At 36.8% G+C, this 18,725-nt stretch overlaps 2 protein-coding genes across 3 annotated transcripts; both read left to right on the top strand.

The window, feature by feature from the left end:
* Window positions 105-7,989, top strand: LOC18781643 (alpha-mannosidase At3g26720). 2 transcript variants are annotated; one of them, XM_007214853.2, is made up of 27 exons: window positions 105-712; window positions 803-977; window positions 1,072-1,191; window positions 1,375-1,458; window positions 1,536-1,607; window positions 1,798-1,911; window positions 2,050-2,150; window positions 2,242-2,335; window positions 2,439-2,606; window positions 2,709-2,798; window positions 3,212-3,277; window positions 3,382-3,438; window positions 3,809-4,028; window positions 4,148-4,287; window positions 4,605-4,673; window positions 4,777-4,836; window positions 4,962-5,033; window positions 5,210-5,257; window positions 5,381-5,500; window positions 5,768-5,833; window positions 6,251-6,363; window positions 6,497-6,581; window positions 6,831-6,941; window positions 7,014-7,109; window positions 7,196-7,243; window positions 7,369-7,437; window positions 7,524-7,989. In XM_007214853.2, exons 1-27 carry the CDS (start codon window positions 306-308, stop codon window positions 7,740-7,742), a joined length of 3,084 nt encoding a protein of 1,027 aa, XP_007214915.1. In that variant the 5' UTR covers window positions 105-305; the 3' UTR covers window positions 7,743-7,989. The 2 variants fall into 2 exon arrangements, with proteins under 2 accessions (XP_007214915.1, XP_020416525.1); XM_020560936.1 differs by having other exon boundaries at window positions 4,142-4,287.
* On the top strand, window positions 8,302-16,871 carry LOC18781698 (probable alpha-mannosidase At5g13980). Its single transcript, XM_007214855.2, has 30 exons — window positions 8,302-8,596; window positions 8,702-8,970; window positions 9,101-9,184; window positions 9,479-9,567; window positions 9,645-9,819; window positions 9,964-10,083; window positions 10,314-10,397; window positions 10,496-10,567; window positions 10,668-10,781; window positions 11,005-11,105; window positions 11,185-11,278; window positions 11,381-11,548; window positions 11,637-11,726; window positions 12,012-12,077; window positions 12,187-12,243; window positions 12,510-12,729; window positions 12,818-12,957; window positions 13,177-13,257; window positions 13,369-13,428; window positions 13,516-13,587; window positions 14,096-14,143; window positions 14,218-14,337; window positions 14,589-14,654; window positions 15,058-15,170; window positions 15,267-15,351; window positions 15,495-15,605; window positions 15,721-15,816; window positions 15,980-16,027; window positions 16,189-16,257; window positions 16,342-16,871. The coding sequence occupies exons 2-30, from the start codon at window positions 8,767-8,769 to the stop codon at window positions 16,567-16,569; spliced, it is 3,075 nt and encodes a 1,024-aa protein (XP_007214917.1). The 5' UTR covers window positions 8,302-8,596; window positions 8,702-8,766; the 3' UTR covers window positions 16,570-16,871.

Raw genomic sequence — 18,725 nt, 5'->3', positions numbered from 1 at the left:
GACTGGACTGCTCTCAATTGTCCAAGGGCCAGGAATGGGCCAAGAAAGGAGAAATTGTTTTTAAGTACATCCGTTAGAATAAAAATAAATCAAAACACCATCATTTTCATGATCAGACAGACACAGCAGACAAATGACACGCCTCTCGCTTCCGGTACAAGACAAGAAAAGAAGAAAAGAGAAGCGTAGCGAGTCAGTGAGAGAAAGAGAGACCGATGAGTGAGAGTGATCAGTGATCACCATTGAAAATCCCTTTCTGGCTTTCTTTACCTAAAATAAAATCATTTCAGCTACCAGCATCAGTTATGGCTTCTTCTACGGCGACATCGATGTTGTGCTTCACGGCGGCGGCGGTGGCGGCAGTCTTATTGGCAGGGTTACTGCCACTGGGAGCAAAAGCGGAGTACATAGCTTATAATACGACGGCGGGGATCGTTCCTGGCAAAATCAATGTCCATTTGGTTCCCCACTCTCACGACGACGTCGGCTGGCTCAAGACCGTTGACCAGTACTACGTGGGCGCCAACAATTCAATTCGCGGCGCTTGCGTGCAGAACGTCCTCGACTCTGTAATTTCGGCCTTGCTGGAGGACAAGAACCGCAAGTTCATCTATGTCGAGATCGCTTTCTTCCAGAGATGGTGGAGACAGCAAAGCCCCGCTTTGAAGATCAAAGTCAAGGAGCTTGTCAACTCTGGTCAGCTAGAGTTCATGTAATATTTCTTCTCAACTCAGTAATTTGTTTTTTCTTCTTCGTGTTGTTGTGTTCTCATTTACGAGTGATCACTCGTTGGTTGTTGAAGAAATGGGGGCATGTGTATGCACGACGAGGCCACACCGCACTACATTGACTTGATTGATCAGACAACCTTAGGCCATCAATTTATACTGAAAGAATTTGGTAAGGTTCCTCGAGTTGGCTGGCAGATTGATCCTTTTGGCCATTCTGCTGTTCAAGCTTACTTGCTTGGTGCTGAGGTAGGCATTTATATATGTCATACGTTTCGACTTACCAGTTTTCACTTCTTTCTTCTTTTATTGCAACTGCAACTTAATGTTCATTGGATTGCAGTTAGGATTCGATTCCCTCTTTTTTGCTCGAATTGATTACCAAGATAGAGCTAGGAGACTCAGGGATAAGACTCTCGAGGTCATATGGCAGGGTTCTAAATCCCTTGCTTCCTCTTCGCAGGTCAGGGGATTTGTTTTGTTTGTACTTTGTATCTATCTCTCTTTCTTTCGTTTTCACAGCATTTGACTTGATAACTCACTTATGTCTCTGTTCCTAGATCACATTTGTATTTAACATACTTTTTTTTGTACATTTCATTATTTGGAATTCATTGGCTCCTTGCGTTGCAAATTACATTTGCAGATTTTCACTGGCATTTTCCCCAGGCACTATGATCCTCCTGACGGTTTCACATTTGAAATAAATGATGTGTCACCCCCTATTCAGGTAAAATCTCGTAAAAGGTTCGTACATTCCTTTTTATTTTTACAACTTCTTTCTCACATGGGAAAATTTGATTGAAGGATGACATTCTCCTGTTTGACTATAATGTTCAAGATCGAGTCAATGACTTTGTTGCAGCTGCTTTTGCACAGGTAGGACCTAAACTAAAAAATTGCATCAATTTCTATGTTCAATTTACTCTTAATTTTGTTCTTCTTTCCAGTGTATTAAAGGTTATATTACATCCTTTTGGTTAGGCAGAGTAAAATGTTATATTTCTAATTTTTCCATTTTAACTTGATTGTCAATTGCATTCAGTAAACATTCATTTTTCCCCCTTAGGCTAACGTGACAAGAACAAACCATATTATGTGGAACATGGGAACAGATTTCCGTTATCAATATGCAAATTCATGGTTCAGGCAGATGGACAAATTCATTCATTATGTCAATCAGGTAATATTTTGTTGGCTTCTACACAATGAATTTACTAAGAAGACATAGGTTTATATCCTTTGTATGGTTTCATCCCAAGCCTTATACTATGAGACTGTAATTAAAAGGTTAATAAATTGGCTTCATTTGGAAAATTAGGATGGGCGTGTCAATGCATTGTATTCAACCCCATCAATCTACACTGATGCAAAATATGCAGCACATGAGCAATGGCCTTTAAAAACTGATGATTTCTTTCCGTGAGTTCTACAATGTTTTCCTTTTTATCCTACATATCATCCAATTTCTTCCCGTAAGTTTTCCTTTTTTAAATTATAACACCAATTTCAGGTATGCAGATCATCCAAATGCATATTGGACTGGTTATTTTACGAGTCGGCCAGCCCTTAAAGGTTATGTCAGAACTATGAGTAGTTACTATCAGGTAAGATCTTGCGTCTCTTTTTGTGAAGTGATTCTACAGTGTCCAGTAGGTTTTTCCTTGTTGGTTTTCTAATCATTTATTGCTTTCTTTGTTCTGCTAATAGGCAGCGAGGCAGTTGGAGTTCTTTAGAGGCAGGAGTGATTCTGGAGCAACCACCGGTGCATTAGCTGATGCTTTGGCTATTGCTCAACATCATGACGCGGTTAGTGGTACAGAAAGACAGCATGTTGCTGCCGATTATGCAATGCGATTGTCAATAGGCTATTTACAGGTCAAAATCCCTTTAACATCCAATACAACTTTTTTATCGTTGTTGGTATTTATTTTAAAGTTAATGCGAAAATCATATATTTCATTTCACATCTCTCTACAGGCTGAAAAGTTGGTTGCCTCTTCTCTTGCTTACCTTTCTGAGTCAGAGTCGAGTTCTGGGCAGGGGCACACTGTCACAAACTTTCAACAGGTAATATATTATTAGTCTTAGCACACAAACTTCATTTGTACTTTAAAGGTTGAAAAATTGAAGCTTGAAGAGTTCTAAAACAAACTAATTGAATTGTTGAAGTTAAAGCTTATATGTGTATATGTATTCTTTATGCATAATATGATAGCGGGATTATCATGTCTCAAACCCTTACCCACAAGGGGTAAAAAAGGCACTGAAACTTTATTTCCTTTTTTTGTGGGTATTTTAATGGAAAATTGGCGTTGCCAGGGCATAACCCCAGTTGGTAGCCAGGAGATACCAAGTTTAAATGCCACCCTCCCCCTCTCTATCCAATTGTCTTAACTATACTTTTGAAATCTCCCTTTTACATTATTTTCCAAAAACTGAGTTGAGCATCTATTTAATCCTGCATGTTGATTTGGTGGCAGTGCCCTTTTCTTAATATTAGTTACTGTCCTCCATCAGAAGCTGTCTTGTCTGATGGGAAAAGCTTGGTAAGTATATTATTAACCTCTTAAGCTGTACACCCACATCAAATTGAAGATTTAGAGCTGGCCTTTTATATCAATTTTAACGTTGTATGAAATCTTCCTTTCAGATTGTCGTTGTCTACAATTCTCTTGGTTGGAAGAGAGAGGAAGTGATACGGATCCCTGTGAGTACTGATTTTGCTTATTATTTCTTAGTATAATGATTTGATTCTTTGAAATTGTATTTTCATCATAGCCTCATATATGCAATTTGTAATGTTAATATTTTATTTGTCATATCATCCATATTTTCTTCATCTTTTTGTTCTTCTCAGAGCCATGATTTGCATTCTTTGGTTAAAACTTACAAGGACGCTCATCATTCAGTACTCTGTTCAAGCTGATAAATGATAGATTCCATGTCATCTAAAAGCACCTTGTTTCTTTTATGGATTAAATTACAGTGAACTTGAAAGTTGAAAGTGGCTAATGCAACACAAATTTGAAAGTTGATGGTTACTTGTATGTGGCTAATGCAACACAAATTTGTTGCAGGTATCCAATGAAGCTGTTACTGTTCAGGATTCTAGTGGAAGAGACATCGAAGCTCAGCTTCTACCTCTATCAAAAGCCTCTTTGAGTCTAAGGAGTTACTATGTTAGAGCATATTTGGGTAAGTCCCCAAGTGAACCACCCAAGTTTTGGCTAGCATTTTCAGTGACAGTACCACCAATTGGTTTCAGCTCTTACATTGTCTCAAGTGCAAAACCGACAGGTTAGTCATGCCACTTAATATGTAATTATTGTTCATCTAAACCAGAACAAATGTAATTTATCTTTCCCAGTCACTAACAAAATATTTTTATGTTGTATTATTCTAATTTTGAGATAAAGGTCGTAGTTCAACTATCTCCAATGTATACACGTCAGAAGGAAGTACAAATGAGACCATAGAAGTTGGGCAAGGAAGTTTAAAGCTGCATTATTCTGTAGATGAAGGAAAACTTGCTCGTTATGTTAATAGCAGAAGTCTGGTATGCTATATTTTTTATGCCTCAGATTCACAGTATAGTTTTCTGTTTAATTGATGTGGTTTTCTTTCCTGGTTCTTGTATGTCTTCCCAATATGTATTCTACTATTATGGTTACTACATAGTTTCCACAGTGCATAAAAAACAGGGATTTATATGTTTTTTCATCTTTTTATTATTATTATTATTATTATTTTTCCCTTTTGGCATTTCCCTCATTTATATTTTTGCCCTTAGAACTTAATTTGCACGTAATGTGAGTTTCTAATTGATGTATCAACAGTGCTAACATTTATTATGTGATATATTTTTAATGGAAGGTTACAGCATCTGTCGAACAATCATATAGTTATTATACTGGAAATGATGGAACTGACAGAGATCCTCAGGTAGTCAAATACAAAATAACTTGTGATTTTTCATTGTACTTAAAATGTTTAAACGTTGTTTTTGTGATTGGTTATCATTTTGGGATTTTAATTATTTATGAAGGCCTCTGGGGCATATGTTTTTCGACCAAATGGCACGGTTCTCATAAAGTCTGAACAGAAGGTAATACATTAGCATTTGAAATTTTTTTGTATTGATGAAGAAAGATCTTTTGCTGCTAATCCATCACTAATGATTTACGAGGAACTTAGTTACTGAGGTTAAGCAAAAAAGTAACCTTTTTCCAGGTTCCTCTAACTGTCATGCGCGGTCCAGTATTAGATGAAGTACATCAACAACTCAATCCATGGGTGTCTCAGGTGATTTACTTGTTCATGCAACACCTCTTACAAGAGTATTTTTTAATGAAGAAATACAGTTGTTCAAATTTGTTCTGGGTAGTAACTATTTGTGGATCAGGTTGATGTGGGTTTTGCTATCCCCGGAATGTTTGTGCTTAGTTTTTATATTAACACAATGACACACCCATGCACAGATTACAAGGGTATACAAGGGAAAGGAGCATGCTGAAGTTGAGTTCACTGTAAGTATACCCTCGTGAACTGATTTAGTTAATAGATGATCAAGTTTTCCTGTCGTGGTTATTATATACCAAAGATGCCACTGTAGAACTTGTCTTTTTAACTTTTTACGATCGTCACTTTAGATTGGGCCTATACCTGTGGATGATGGGATTGGGAAGGAAATCACAACTCAAATTACAACAGCCATGAAGACCAATAAGACATTCTACACGGATTCTAATGGTCGGGACTTCATTAAACGGGTATTTTGATACTTGTTACCTATTATTGTTTGGTATACTATGGTCCTGGAAGTTTTAGTTGCGTCATTTATCATGGTGAAAGTGAACATCCTGTATTGATATTGCCACAAATAATGCTTAACTGGTCTATGTCGCAAAAAAATTTAATGGATGAAGAACTCAATAGGGATATTTTCAAAGATACATACAAGGAAATATTGTGCATAAATTTGTTTGGATTAATTAGCGTTTCATGGTAACTTATTTGGTTTTTCAAATGACTGGCAGATTCGAGATTTCAGGACAGATTGGGACCTACAAGTGAACCAACCAATAGCAGGAAACTATTACCCTGTATGTTTCCTTGTGTGACACACTTCAACCTTGTTGATCTATTTTTATTATGATTCCATATAAGTCTCTAGTAAGTGTGCATAACCCTGAGAGGATTTCTGCTCTCTATGCCCTCAATTAACGAAAAGCTTTCTATGGCCTGTTAATTATACAATTGTTAAAATTTTCTTTTGAACTCGAAGTGGTAAATCAATTGCTAACCCAGTCCAACCCCATGATAGACGGTTTGGGTTGGCTCAAGTAATAATAAGGTTGCTTCAGGTTGGATTTTATACAAACCAAAGATGTTGGGTAGGATTAGACCTTTAATGCAAGCCAACCCACTCCATGCCCAGTCCTTTCTCATTTATGTTAACCCCATTTGACTAATTGAATCTGATATTCTCTTCACCTTTTTAACTTTTTTCCCCTTTCCAGATTAATCTTGGAATTTATTTGCAAGATAGCAGTACCGAACTTTCAGTCTTGGTTGATCGTTCAGTCGGAGGATCTAGCTTAGTAGATGGCCAGATAGAGCTGATGCTCCACAGGTTTCCTTGTCTTTGTTTGCTTTCTGTTTGAACAAATAATTATTATGCTTTTTTTTTTTTCTACTGTAATGCATATTACTTGCATATTTAGGATTTCTTGCATTGTTTTGAACTCTCTTCTGTTGTTTTATAGGAGGCTGTTTCATGATGATTCTAGAGGTGTTGGTGAGGTACTGAATGAAACAGTTTGCATCCTTGACAAGTGTGAAGGTTTAACAGTAAGCATACCTCGTTGAGCTATATCCTCAAGCATATTTATCATAGTATAGAATTAAAAAAAAAAAATTTTATTTTTATTTCTCCAGCAGCTTGAGAAACGTTGACATTCAAAAGGATGGGTCTTTTTTTTTTTTTTTAACAGATTGAATTGAGAGCATATTCTTCTGTTCATTTTCCATTAGCCATTCGACGATTTTCTTCAGTATAACATGATGTAGAAATCACGTTGGTCAAATACCATTTTGCAGATCCAAGGGAAGTTTTACGTGAGAATCGATAATGTTGGAGAAGGTGCCAAGTGGCGTCGCACAGCTGGCCAAGAGATAAATTCTCCGCTTCTTTTGGCCTTCACGGAACAGGTGCGAAAATGCTTGAAGTTGATCAAGTGCTGTCGTGGCATGATGCTCAAATGGTGAAATTTCTTTTTGCAGGATGAAAATGATTGGATGAATTCTCATGCATCGACTTTTTCTGGAATTGATCCTTCCTATGCTTTACCAAACAACATTGCTGTTATAACCCTCCAGGTATTTCAGGGAATTCATCCTGAGCGTATTTCTGATATTGGTTGTCCATATTAAAATCCGGTTTGTTCCTTTTCTGAACATTGCAGGAACTTGAAAATGGTAAAGTACTCTTCCGGTTGGCTCATCTGTATGAGGTCTCACTTTCTCCCTTATTCTTCTCTGTCCTGCTTCGCTCTTTATGTTTTCACATCACCGCTGGTTAGAAATTCAAAAGCTCATAATATTTTGGTGGCTGTTTGTTTGATATATACATGCGAAGACTGGAGAAGACAAGGACTATTCTGTACTGGCAAATGTGGAACTAAAGAAGTTGTTTCCGAGGAAGAAGGTAAAAGCAAAGCAATTGAGTGAATGATTGCTGCTAATGCTGAATGCTTCTCTCCTGCTAATGAATGATATACTTATTGTTTTCAGATCAGCAAAGTGACAGAGATGAGTTTGTCTGCCAATCAAGAAAGATCCGAAATGGAGAAGAAGAGGTTGGTTTGGAAAGCAGAAGGCTCTGCTGCCAAAGATCCCAAGGTGGTGAGGGGTGGACCCGTTGACCCTGCAAAACTGCTAGTGGAACTTGCCCCAATGGAAATACGCACTTTCCTTATTGACTTTGATTACCTACATATGTATAGTATCTGAAGAAAATCAAGATTTGGCCCTTTCCCTCGTGTTCTACAATTTGCACGGGAATTGCGTTATTGGGCCGGGCCGTCAAGTGTTTCATTTCACGAGACACTCGGTGGTGGTTGTAGATAAGATTTCCGTAAATGTTTGTTGTAGCTATCTATCTCAAAGAAAATAAAAATGCAAGATCCAAGGATGCAAATTAGTGAAATTGTATTGATTTCGAATCAATGTACATCTCTAGCAGCCTTCCCTCCGGTAAGCATGAATTGGTAATTCAATCAAAGCAACGAACTTTGAATAGAAGACATTCACTGAGTTGAATAGAACAAGGTTAGAAAGTTGGTTACCTTTCTCGGCGTACGATTCGCACTGATCCTCCGGTCTGGTCCCAAATATGTGAAGTGATGCAACCCCATTCCTACCAAGCTTTAGGAAGCAAAATCCCGAATCCAGTGGGTCCAAATAACATGAAAGCAATAATTAATAAGCTGAAAGATGTTATAAACTACCAAGTTGAAAGTTGCTATTATCCCAAGTTTACCGCAAAGAAAAATAAAAAAGGTTTACAGTCGAGCATTAAAAGATAAATTCAAACAGAATCGTAAGTCTAAAGTGAAGAGTTTGGTGAATAATACAAAAAAGGAAACCACCCACGGAAGCGAAGAGTAGACTGTAGTGTAGAGTACACTTAAATATTTTTCTAATCTAAAAAAGTCAGACGCAGAAAAAAAAAAAACAGTAGAAAAAAATAGCAGGTTGAGTTGAGTGAGTGATCTTCTTCTTCTTGTTGTTTTCCTTCCTTCTTCACTCTTCTCTCTTCTCTCTTCTCTCTTCGGCGGTGCCACACTGTGCGCGACGACACTTGTGTATGGCAATTTGCAAAGCATAATCCATCCATGCAAGCTTCACTTTCTGAAGCTAAGCGAATTGCTGTTTCTGGAAATTAATTATTCTTGTTGGTTGTTGAGCAGCTGATCGGACAGGACCTTTATCAATTCAAAGGGAAAGAGCTCTGCAGCTCTGCTAATTAATTCTAATGGCGATTCGGTTAGTCTTTTGCTGCTTGCTTATTATCTTGGTCGGATTTCTGGTCGCCGATTCCAAGTTTATGGTATATAACACTTCCCAAGGGATAGTCCCCGGAAAAATTAATGTCCATTTGGTCCCTCACACCCACGACGACGTTGGCTGGTTAAAGACCGTTGATCAGTATTATGTTGGCTCCAACAATTCCATCCAGGTCTGCTCTCTCTCTCTCTCTCTCTCTCTCTCTCTCGTAATTTCTCCCTTTCTAGTTTCTACTACTTCTTCTTCTTCCTCCTCACGTATGAGTTCAATTTTATGGTTTCTATTCAATGGATATTGCTTAGGGGGCTTGCGTGCAAAATGTGTTGGATTCTTTAGTTCCCGCTCTGCTGGCTGACAAGAATCGAAAGTTTATTTATGTTGAACAGGCAAGCCAGCCTCTTACCCTTGTAAATTGTAAATTGTAATTTGTGATTTTTAATTGTACCTCCCATCCAATTCTACCCGATTCATTAATTCCATGCTCTATTTCTTTGCCATTTATCAGATAAACTGTTGATTTATGCCACTGCCACCCTCATGCGCATCTGATTCATCTCACACTCACATATCTTCTTCTTTCCCAAATCCCATGCATTGCATGATGGTTGACAATTGGCACTTGGTTTGGTATTGGTACCATCTCATAACCTCTGTAACTTCTGCCTTGATAATCAATGCAGGCATTCTTCCAGCGCTGGTGGAGAGATCAGAGTGAGGCCGTCCAGAGTATAGTCAAGCAGCTAGTCAGCTCGGGTCAATTGGAATTCATGTAATGTAACCTAAAATGCTATTTTTCTCTTCATTTTCTTTTGGTATTAATGCTTTTGTCTTTTTTCGTTGCTTCAGAAATGGGGGGATGTGTATGCATGATGAGGCAGCAACGCATTACATTGATATAATTGATCAGACGACTCTTGGGCATCGGTTTATTAAAAAGGAATTTGATGTGACTCCAAGAATTGGTTGGCAAATTGACCCCTTTGGACATTCAGCAGTCCAGGCTTACTTGTTGGGAGCAGAAGTAAGCATGTCTTGGCTTTAGCCTTGAACGCAAAATTTCCTTTTTCTATGCACAAGAGTAGACCGTACTCAACTTAAGGCCCGGGAGCATTTTACCAAAAATAATTACTTATACACCTGGGACAACGTTTTGGTGTTGATGCAGGTTGGGTTTGACTCACTTTTCTTTGGTCGAATAGATTACCAGGACAGGGATAAACGCAAAAATGACAAGAGCCTTGAATTTGTTTGGCAAGGTTCGAAGAGTCTTGGTTCATCTGCTCAGGTGAAAAACAAATGCTTTTTGTTTTATATAGCATTTTTTACATCTGGGATTCTGAGGTTGTGTACATAATGATGGATACGGTTCCTTTTAGTCACTATGTTACATTTAGTGTTCTTAGGGGGTGTATCCAATTCTAACTTTTAAGGACTTTTATAGAGTTAAAAAGTCTGGAGGTATTCAGAGGCAACTTTGGGTCTGACTAGTAGTGTTTTTCTTCTAAATGGTTGCAGATTTTTTCTGGTGCATTCCCTAAGAATTACGAGCCTCCATCTGGTTTCTATTTTGAAGTAAATGATGATTCGCCAATTGTTCAGGTAACATCATGATTCATAAACAAGTTGTTAAATTTCCTTTGGTTTATTAAGTATTTACTTGTTTGAATTATTAAACTTTAATTCCTATTCTTTTGAAGGATGACATCACTTTGTTTGATTACAATGTTCAAGACCGTGTTAACAACTTTGTTGCTGCAGCAGTATCACAGGTAAAGTACCTGGTTGTCTTCACTCAATTGTTTTTTTCTCTGTTTTTTTATTTATTGTAGGGCCTTGTTTTAGTGTCTGACAGCAACTATTTATTCTCAGGCTAACATAACTCGGACAGATCATATAATGTGGACCATGGGAACAGATTTTAAGTATCAGTATGCACACACATGGTTCCGTCAAATGGACAAGCTCATTCATTATGTGAACAAGGTAATAATCGATTAATTTTGGCTTCATTTTGAGCTGGTAAGCCTAGCATTTTCCTTTATGAAATTCTTATAGTCTCATACCCTTCATGCCTTTGGGATATATCATCAGTCACTGGTAATGATGATAGCTTGACAGCTGTCCTTGTGTTCTGAGAGGGCAAATCCTTGATTATTTTATGTTGTTATTCTAAGCTTTAATTGGTTTTTGGTTGGATGCTTCTTAGGATGGACGTGTTAATGCTCTGTATTCTACTCCATCCATATATACTGATGCAAAGTATGCTACAAATGAATCGTGGCCAATCAAGACTGATGATTTCTTTCCGTGAGTTTTTATTGTGTTTTATAATCTTTCTTTTGATGTGTTAGCCTTACTGTAGAAACTGAAGCATGCAACATACCAGTTATGCAGATCGTACTAATGCTTACTGGACAGGGTATTTCACAAGTAGACCAGCTTTGAAATACTATGTTAGAACAATGAGCGGCTATTATTTGGTATCATCCTGTAACTTTGCTGGTCTGTATCTTGAATTAGTGTTTCCAGTTTAATGACACATTTTCTATTGTCATATCTGTATGTTTCTCTTGGATAATAAGGCTGCAAGGCAACTAGAATTTTTAAAAGGAAGGACTAATTCAGGGCTGAACACAGACTCATTGGCTGATGCCTTAGCAATCGCTCAACATCATGATGCAGTCACTGGTACAGAGAAGCAACATGTTGCCAATGATTATGCAAAAAGATTGTCGATAGGCTACACAGAGGTGTGGATTAGTTTTATCATCAATGTTCTTTTTCAATCCTAACCTGTTTAACTTAAATTTCATTCACTTGTTCATTATCTTTGTGCAGGCTGAGCAACTAGTTGCAACATCACTTGCGCACTTGGTTGAGTCTGCTTCATACACTGGATCTGGAAACCCAATTACAGAGTTTCAACAGGCAATTAATCACAAACCCTTAAGCTTGTATGCTATGTTTATATCATATTACATGACCTGCAATTTCTGGTTTTGATAATTTGGATGTTGAACTTGTATAAGGTAGTAATAAAGTGGATTTTAATTAGTCTGATTATGGCATTTATGCCAGCTAGAAGAATTTTGATTACTCAAGTAATTAAGTTAAGTAGAATGTTGGGTTTTCCATCATAAGTTTCAAATTCAAGCTAAGAAGACCTGATTATCATCTTTTCTTTTACATTTTTTTTTTCCATTGATTCTCCAGTGCCCACTTCTGAATATAAGCTACTGCCCTGCGGCAGAAGTGAATTTGTCTCAAGGGAAACAATTGGTAAGGAAATTAAAGTATCTAATGTTATGCTCTTGATTGTATTAACTGTTAACGATGACTTTATTCAACCAGTGGAATATATTTTCTGATGGTGTTTTCTCATCTATAGATTGTCGTGGTGTACAATTCTCTAGGATGGAAGAGGAATGATGTAATTCGAATTCCTGTGAGTACTTCATTTCAGTTCTGGTCTTAGTGCTTCCTTTTTGTTTATCCAAAATAATAAATATATAAATACACATAAGCATGAGGAAGAAATTCCTTGCAGGTGCTTAGATTTAATTAATATGTTAACCAGGGTTTGGTAAAGACTGTATTTTGAGACAAAAAATTACGCAAATGGCCACTGTATATTGATCATGGAAACAAACCCATGCGAATGCAAATTTGATAATCAGTGACGCACCCCGTAATTTCCTGTTAATAATGTAGGTTATCAATGAAGATGTCACTGTTCAAGACTCTGAGGGAAGAGAAATTGAATCACAGCTTCTTCCACTAGATGATGCCCATGTGGGCTTAAGGAACTACCATGTTAAGGCATACTTGGGTCGAACTCCAACGAACACACCAAATTATTGGCTTGCATTTACAGTATCTGTACCGCCACTTGGTTTCAGCACATACACTATCTCAGATGCCAAAGGAGCAGGTCCACTCTTATAATGGCATTCATCGAATCTACTCATGAAGCTAGCACTCTAAGTTTTTCATATTGATCATTTCTCTTTTGGTTATAGGTGCTTGTTCCACCAGATCATCTGTATACACATTTCAAGGTAGGGAAAAGTCCACTGTTGAAGTTGGTCAAGGAAATGTGAAACTTACTTTTTCCACAGATCAAGGCAAAATGACTAACTATGTCAATAGAAGAAGCTTGGTACGTAAATACACCTAAGAGTTGCTTAGTTACTAACTATCTGATGAATTTTCTTCCTTCTCTACCATTATTTCCTTTATACCTCTCTGTTTTCTTTGCTGTGATGAACTATCAGGTTTTTAACATTGTAATAGCTTCTTACTCCAACTGCCAAAAGGGCAAAGGAAAAGAAAAACGAAAAATTGTTGTAGCTAACTCAATTATTCATTAATTTTGAAGGTTGAAGAATTGGTTGAGCAGTCTTACAGTTTTTATACTGCATATAATGGCAGTAGTGATGAAGCTCCTCTGATTCCTCAGGTATATGCATACTGATAGAAGTTTGTACTCTGGCAATTATCTTATCTCTTTTTTGTGTTTTCAATTTGTTTCCATATAAAACCTTTGGTTGTTCTTTTCTTTTTTTTCTAGAATTCTGGGGCATATGTTTTCCGTCCGAATGGTACATTTCTCATAAATCCTGGAGAAAAGGTGTGTATTTGTACCTTATGACATATAGTTTTTATTCAGGCATAAGTTTGACCATTGTTGATTAACAACTGTTGCTCAATATTTCAGGCTTCTTTTACTGTTATGCGTGGACCAATAATAGATGAAGTACATCAACATATTAATTCATGGATATATCAGGTGCCTTGCTTATCAAGTACTTGCTATCTATGTATATGTTTTCTCTCTTTGTTTTGTTATGGCAACATGAGCATCATTATCATATGTTAAAATAGTTGAAAATCTGTAACCAAAATTAACAATAAAAAACTACTTCTGAATCTGAATGAAATGCAATTAGAACGAATTGCTTCCATGCTTAAATTAGAATTCAGAATATTATCAATTAAAGCTCCTTTTTCAATTAAAATAAGAAATTGTGACGTGTAATCAATTTTTATTTTGCACGACCTCTGGTAGCTACAGGGAAATGTGAAGCAAAATATGTTATTAACCATATTATTTTCTTGATCAGATCATTTTGCTACACTCTGTTCAAGTCAAGACTTGAACATTATGGATCTGAAGTAAATCCAGTCTCATTTTTGAATATTTTTGTTCCGGATTTAAGAGTTAAAGCTAAAGACCTATGCTGAATACTGACTTCTTGTTCTTTGCCAGTAATGTTTCATTGAATGTGTGTATGCAGATCACGAGACTTCACAAGGAGAAGGAGCATGTTGAAGTCGAGTTTATTGTAAGCTTTCAAAGTTTAAATCAAAACTAAAGATCATTATTAGGCCTATTCATTGACACTATCTGCAATATCAGGTTGGGCCTATACCTATTGATGATGGAACTGGCAAAGAAGTTGTAACTCAAATAGCCACTACCATGGCTACCAACAAAACTTTCTACACTGATTCAAATGGGCGTGATTTTATCAAAAGGGTACACTAATTACTTGCTCTTACAATATTATATTTAGTTAGTTTAGATTTCATTTTGATGCCCAAAATTTTAATTAGCAGGTAGTTTATACTTTTAGTAAGCTGTCATAATGCCTTCGTGTACTTGGATATATGTTTCCTACAGAGTTAATCAAAACTGTCTTTCCATATGTTGTTTTGACTTCTAGGGGCTGATGCCTGTTTCTTATTATTTTTGGCATAAAATGATCCAAGGATCCATCTCTTTTGCAGATTCGCGACTATAGAACAGATTGGGACCTGAAAGTGCACCAACCTATTGCGGGAAATTATTATCCAGTATGTTTATTTTTCTTCTGCCTCAAAGTAATTTCAATTTTATTTGAATTTTCTTAAATTATATTTATTTTCTTTAATAATTTAAAGCTCTCAATTTTACCATAACTTACTCGGTCCACTGTGTTCTCCTGGTGGATATTTCAGTTGGATTTAAACAACTGAGCTAAAGTTTTACTTGGATTTAAACAGTGTTGTGCATGTGGCTGAAATAAGCAGAATATCATGAGTGCTGGACATGATAGGTCTGCTTCCAGTATATCTTTTTTTAAAGAAAAAAAACATCTCCTCGAGATTTTCTAACTCAATATGTTTCTGTATGCAAGTGTAGGGTCTGTAGTCATTGGATGGGTCAATGCTGCATTTGTTCATTAGCTTCACGTATTTTTCTATGTTGTCATTTCAGATTAATCTTGGGATTTACATGCAAGATAACAGGGCAGAATTTTCAGTTTTGGTGGATCGATCTATAGGAGGATCCAGCACAGTGGATGGACAGATAGACTTGATGCTCCACAGGCATGTTCTTATTGAAATTCTTGACTTTAACTATTTTACGAAGTATACAAATTAAAGTCATTGTTGGAGTTATTTTTGGTCTTTCATACCATACAGGAGACTACTGCTTGATGATTCAAGAGGCGTTGCCGAAGCTTTAAATGAAACAGTCTGTGTTCCCAACGATTGCACTGGACTAAGAGTAAGTACATGTTAATGCTACTACTCTGGCAATTAGCAATTTCTTTTTCTTATAGACCAAATCTGGAGTTTTGGTTTGCTATCGTATCCAAAAAAATTTAGGTTACCTAACTTTTAGTTTCTGCCTCTTGTCAATCTTTTCAGATCCAAGGAAAGTTTTATTTCAGAATTGACCCCATGGGAGATGGTGCTAAGTGGCGTCGTTCTTTTGGTCAGGAGATATATTCCCCTCTTCTATTAGCCTTTGCTGAACAGGTGAAAATAAAAAATTCAAAACAAAAAAAATAATAGCAATGAAAAATAGAGACATTTGAGCACATCTGTTTGAGTCTTGTGAGCTGCTCATTAAATAGTGACTCCCTTTCTGTAGGATGGAGATAACTGGAAGAATTCTCATGTAACCACTTTCTCAGGGGTTGGTTCCTCGTACAGTTTACCTGATAATGTTGCTCTTATAACTCTTCAGGTAATTGGGGCTTATCAAGGATATCATTTTCTTTCCAGTTGTTTCATTATTATTTTTCCTTAAATTAACAGTCCAATTTTCCTTTCCAAGAATATTGACCCCGAATCATAACAGTCGTATAAAAATACAGACTTGTGATATCCTTTTTCTTTAATTTGCATAGGAGCTTGATGATGGAAAAGTTCTCCTTCGATTAGCACATTTATATGAGGTTCTAATTTCTAACTCGTTCTACTCAACTACCTATTTCTGCTCCCAGTACCTTATTTATTTATAAAACACTCAGAGTCAGCATCTTCACTTTGATGAGTCTGAAATATTGATCGTCCACATTTTATTTACTATTGTTATTCTTGTTCAACTGGTGCTAAGATTGGAGAGGACAAGGATCTTTCTGTAATGGCAAATGTAGAGCTGAAGCAGCTCTTCCCAAGGAAGAAGGTAGAAGAATGAGCTATGAAATCAAGAAAGAGGTTGATATCCCCATATAATCTTTTCTTATTATATTGTTGTTTTTGGCTACAGATTGGCGAAGTTACAGAGATGAACTTATCAGCAAATCAAGAAAGAGCAGAAATGGAGAAAAAGAGACTGGTTTGGAAAGTGGAAGAAGGCTCTGCAGAAGAAGCAAAGGTTGTGAGGGGTGGAAGGGTTGATCCTGCAAAACTGGTGGTGGAACTTGGCCCAATGGAAATCCGAACCTTTCTCATTGAGTTTAAGCAAAGGTTCCATCGTGATATGGCTGATGCCTAATAGCTCGACTTTCAACCAATTTAGTATTTTACCCTTGCCGTGTGGACATGGTAACACCAAATTGACCACGGCTGTAAATGTACGTAATCACTGCAATACTTGGCTTGGCTTCTTCAGTCCTGGTCCTGGATGTATGGTGACGAGATAACAATAAGCTTTATTTTTCATGTCATGTAAATAGCCAAAATTTGACTTAAAGAAGTTGAGTGCTTCGTAAGTATTTCCTTTTCTTTTCTTCACATTCATGTGTGATTACATTAATTATAAACATTTAATTTTAGATACCTCCCTATTTCGTATTAGTACATGTTCTAAATTTCAACCGGCTATAAAAAGTATTTCTAGACCTCTTATTTACTCTTACTTTCCATTATCGTCGCAGTGAACATGTCGTATAGCCCTAGGGGGAACCGGCAATGAACATGTTGTATTGCCATAGGCAACTTTTTAAATGTATGTGAATATTTAAACAGTAGAGCCGCGCGGCTATACTCTTTAAATATTTACGAATATTTTAAATATATAGCCGATGGGCTATAAAAATTTAAAGTGTACCGCCGCGGCTATGCTCTTCAATTCTTTGTAAAAATAGTTCAGCCGCGCGGCTATACAATAGTTCAGCCGCGCGGCTATACCCTTCAATTCTTTTTGAAAATAGTCTAGCCGAGCGGCTATACGTTCTAATTGTTGATAGGCTCCTTAATGAGCTAGAGCATTGAGACCGCTTCATGATCCATCCGAAACTTTCCATTATCGTCGCAAAATAAACCAGCCCTCTAGGCCTCGGCCAACCCATTACTGGGCGCAGACGATCACGAGGACGGTGAATGAGAGAAGAACTCTTTAAATATATACAAATATTTTAAAAGTATAACCTCGCGGCTATATCGTTTAAATATTCCAATATAACAATACATTTAAATCGTATAGCCACGGCCCGCGCGGTAATACCTTTTAAATATTCGTATATAACATGCAATGCCAAAGAAACATGCAATGCAACCTTAACGAATGAAGCGTTAGAAATTAATATAACATGATACCTTAACAAACTCAAAGAAATTGCCAATCATGCACCAAGTGCATATGAACCCAATTACACTGTCAAACTTTGAGAGATATATGAAACTTGTTCCGTGTGAAGTGGCCGGCAACTGTGCCACAGATTCTCTTACTGCGAGTCAACTAACCTTTGTTCTGATGCTCGGTCGGAAGTTTCCTTCTCCGGTTGCATCAGCAAGGTCTTGTATCAAAAGTTGGAAACCCTGCAGTTGTTAAGCAAGGTGAAATTGCAACAGATGAGCTACTGAAAATCAAGTTCCATTTAGAGCTTCAACAAAAATATAAAATGAGCTGGAAATTTCATCAATCAATAGGATCTTAAACAGAATGAACCTAAGTAGCTCTTTGGCTATGCAAGCTGTGATCTATTACCCTTTGTCTATGCACCATGACTCTTTCCGGATAGAAATAGAAAAGGCAAACCAAACAAACTAATTACAGTTATACTGATGGTAATGCACTCCAAAATAAAAGTCCACATCAAATCCAACTCACACGAGTCAACTGGTCCCTCGGAGTTATTAGCAGCTCCCTCTCACTGCTATCATTTTCGGAGCTGAAAACGAATGGAAAACAAACCCAACAAGAACACAGAAATGGCATCAATTATGATACAATATGAGCCAGTTACAACAGATTATAGATAAAAAAAAACACCGGAGTACCTCTTTAACCGTGATTTGTTCAGGCGCACTGCTTGCTGATTTTGATTTATCCACATCAGAAAAATTTACCCGAGGGAAATGCTAAAAAATAAGGCAAAAAGAACTAGTGGGAAAATTTTGCACCATCTGATTGTGTAAAATATAAATTGAAGTTGTATAAGAGCAATTTAACTTCTAACTTCGAATGTTTGTTTTATTTATTTTGGTTGTCATTCATGGGAATGCACTATTGTAATTTTGAATGTTGTCACTCCTATTGTCATTTTTAAAGACTTAGATATATATAAATCCTATGACATAAATTCATGTGGTTCTTTCTATTTTTTAAAAATCTTATGATATAATTTTTTTAAAATTTAAAACGAACAAATCTTGATTATAGTAATCTATAAATAAAAAAATCCTATAAATCATTATATTTTGATTAAA

This window comes from Prunus persica, chromosome G3 (genome assembly GCF_000346465.2).
Source record: "Prunus persica cultivar Lovell chromosome G3, Prunus_persica_NCBIv2, whole genome shotgun sequence".
NCBI lineage: Eukaryota > Viridiplantae > Streptophyta > Magnoliopsida > Rosales > Rosaceae > Prunus > Prunus persica.
Note: the sequence above shows the minus strand (reverse complement) of the source record. Positions and strands in the feature narration are given on the sequence as shown.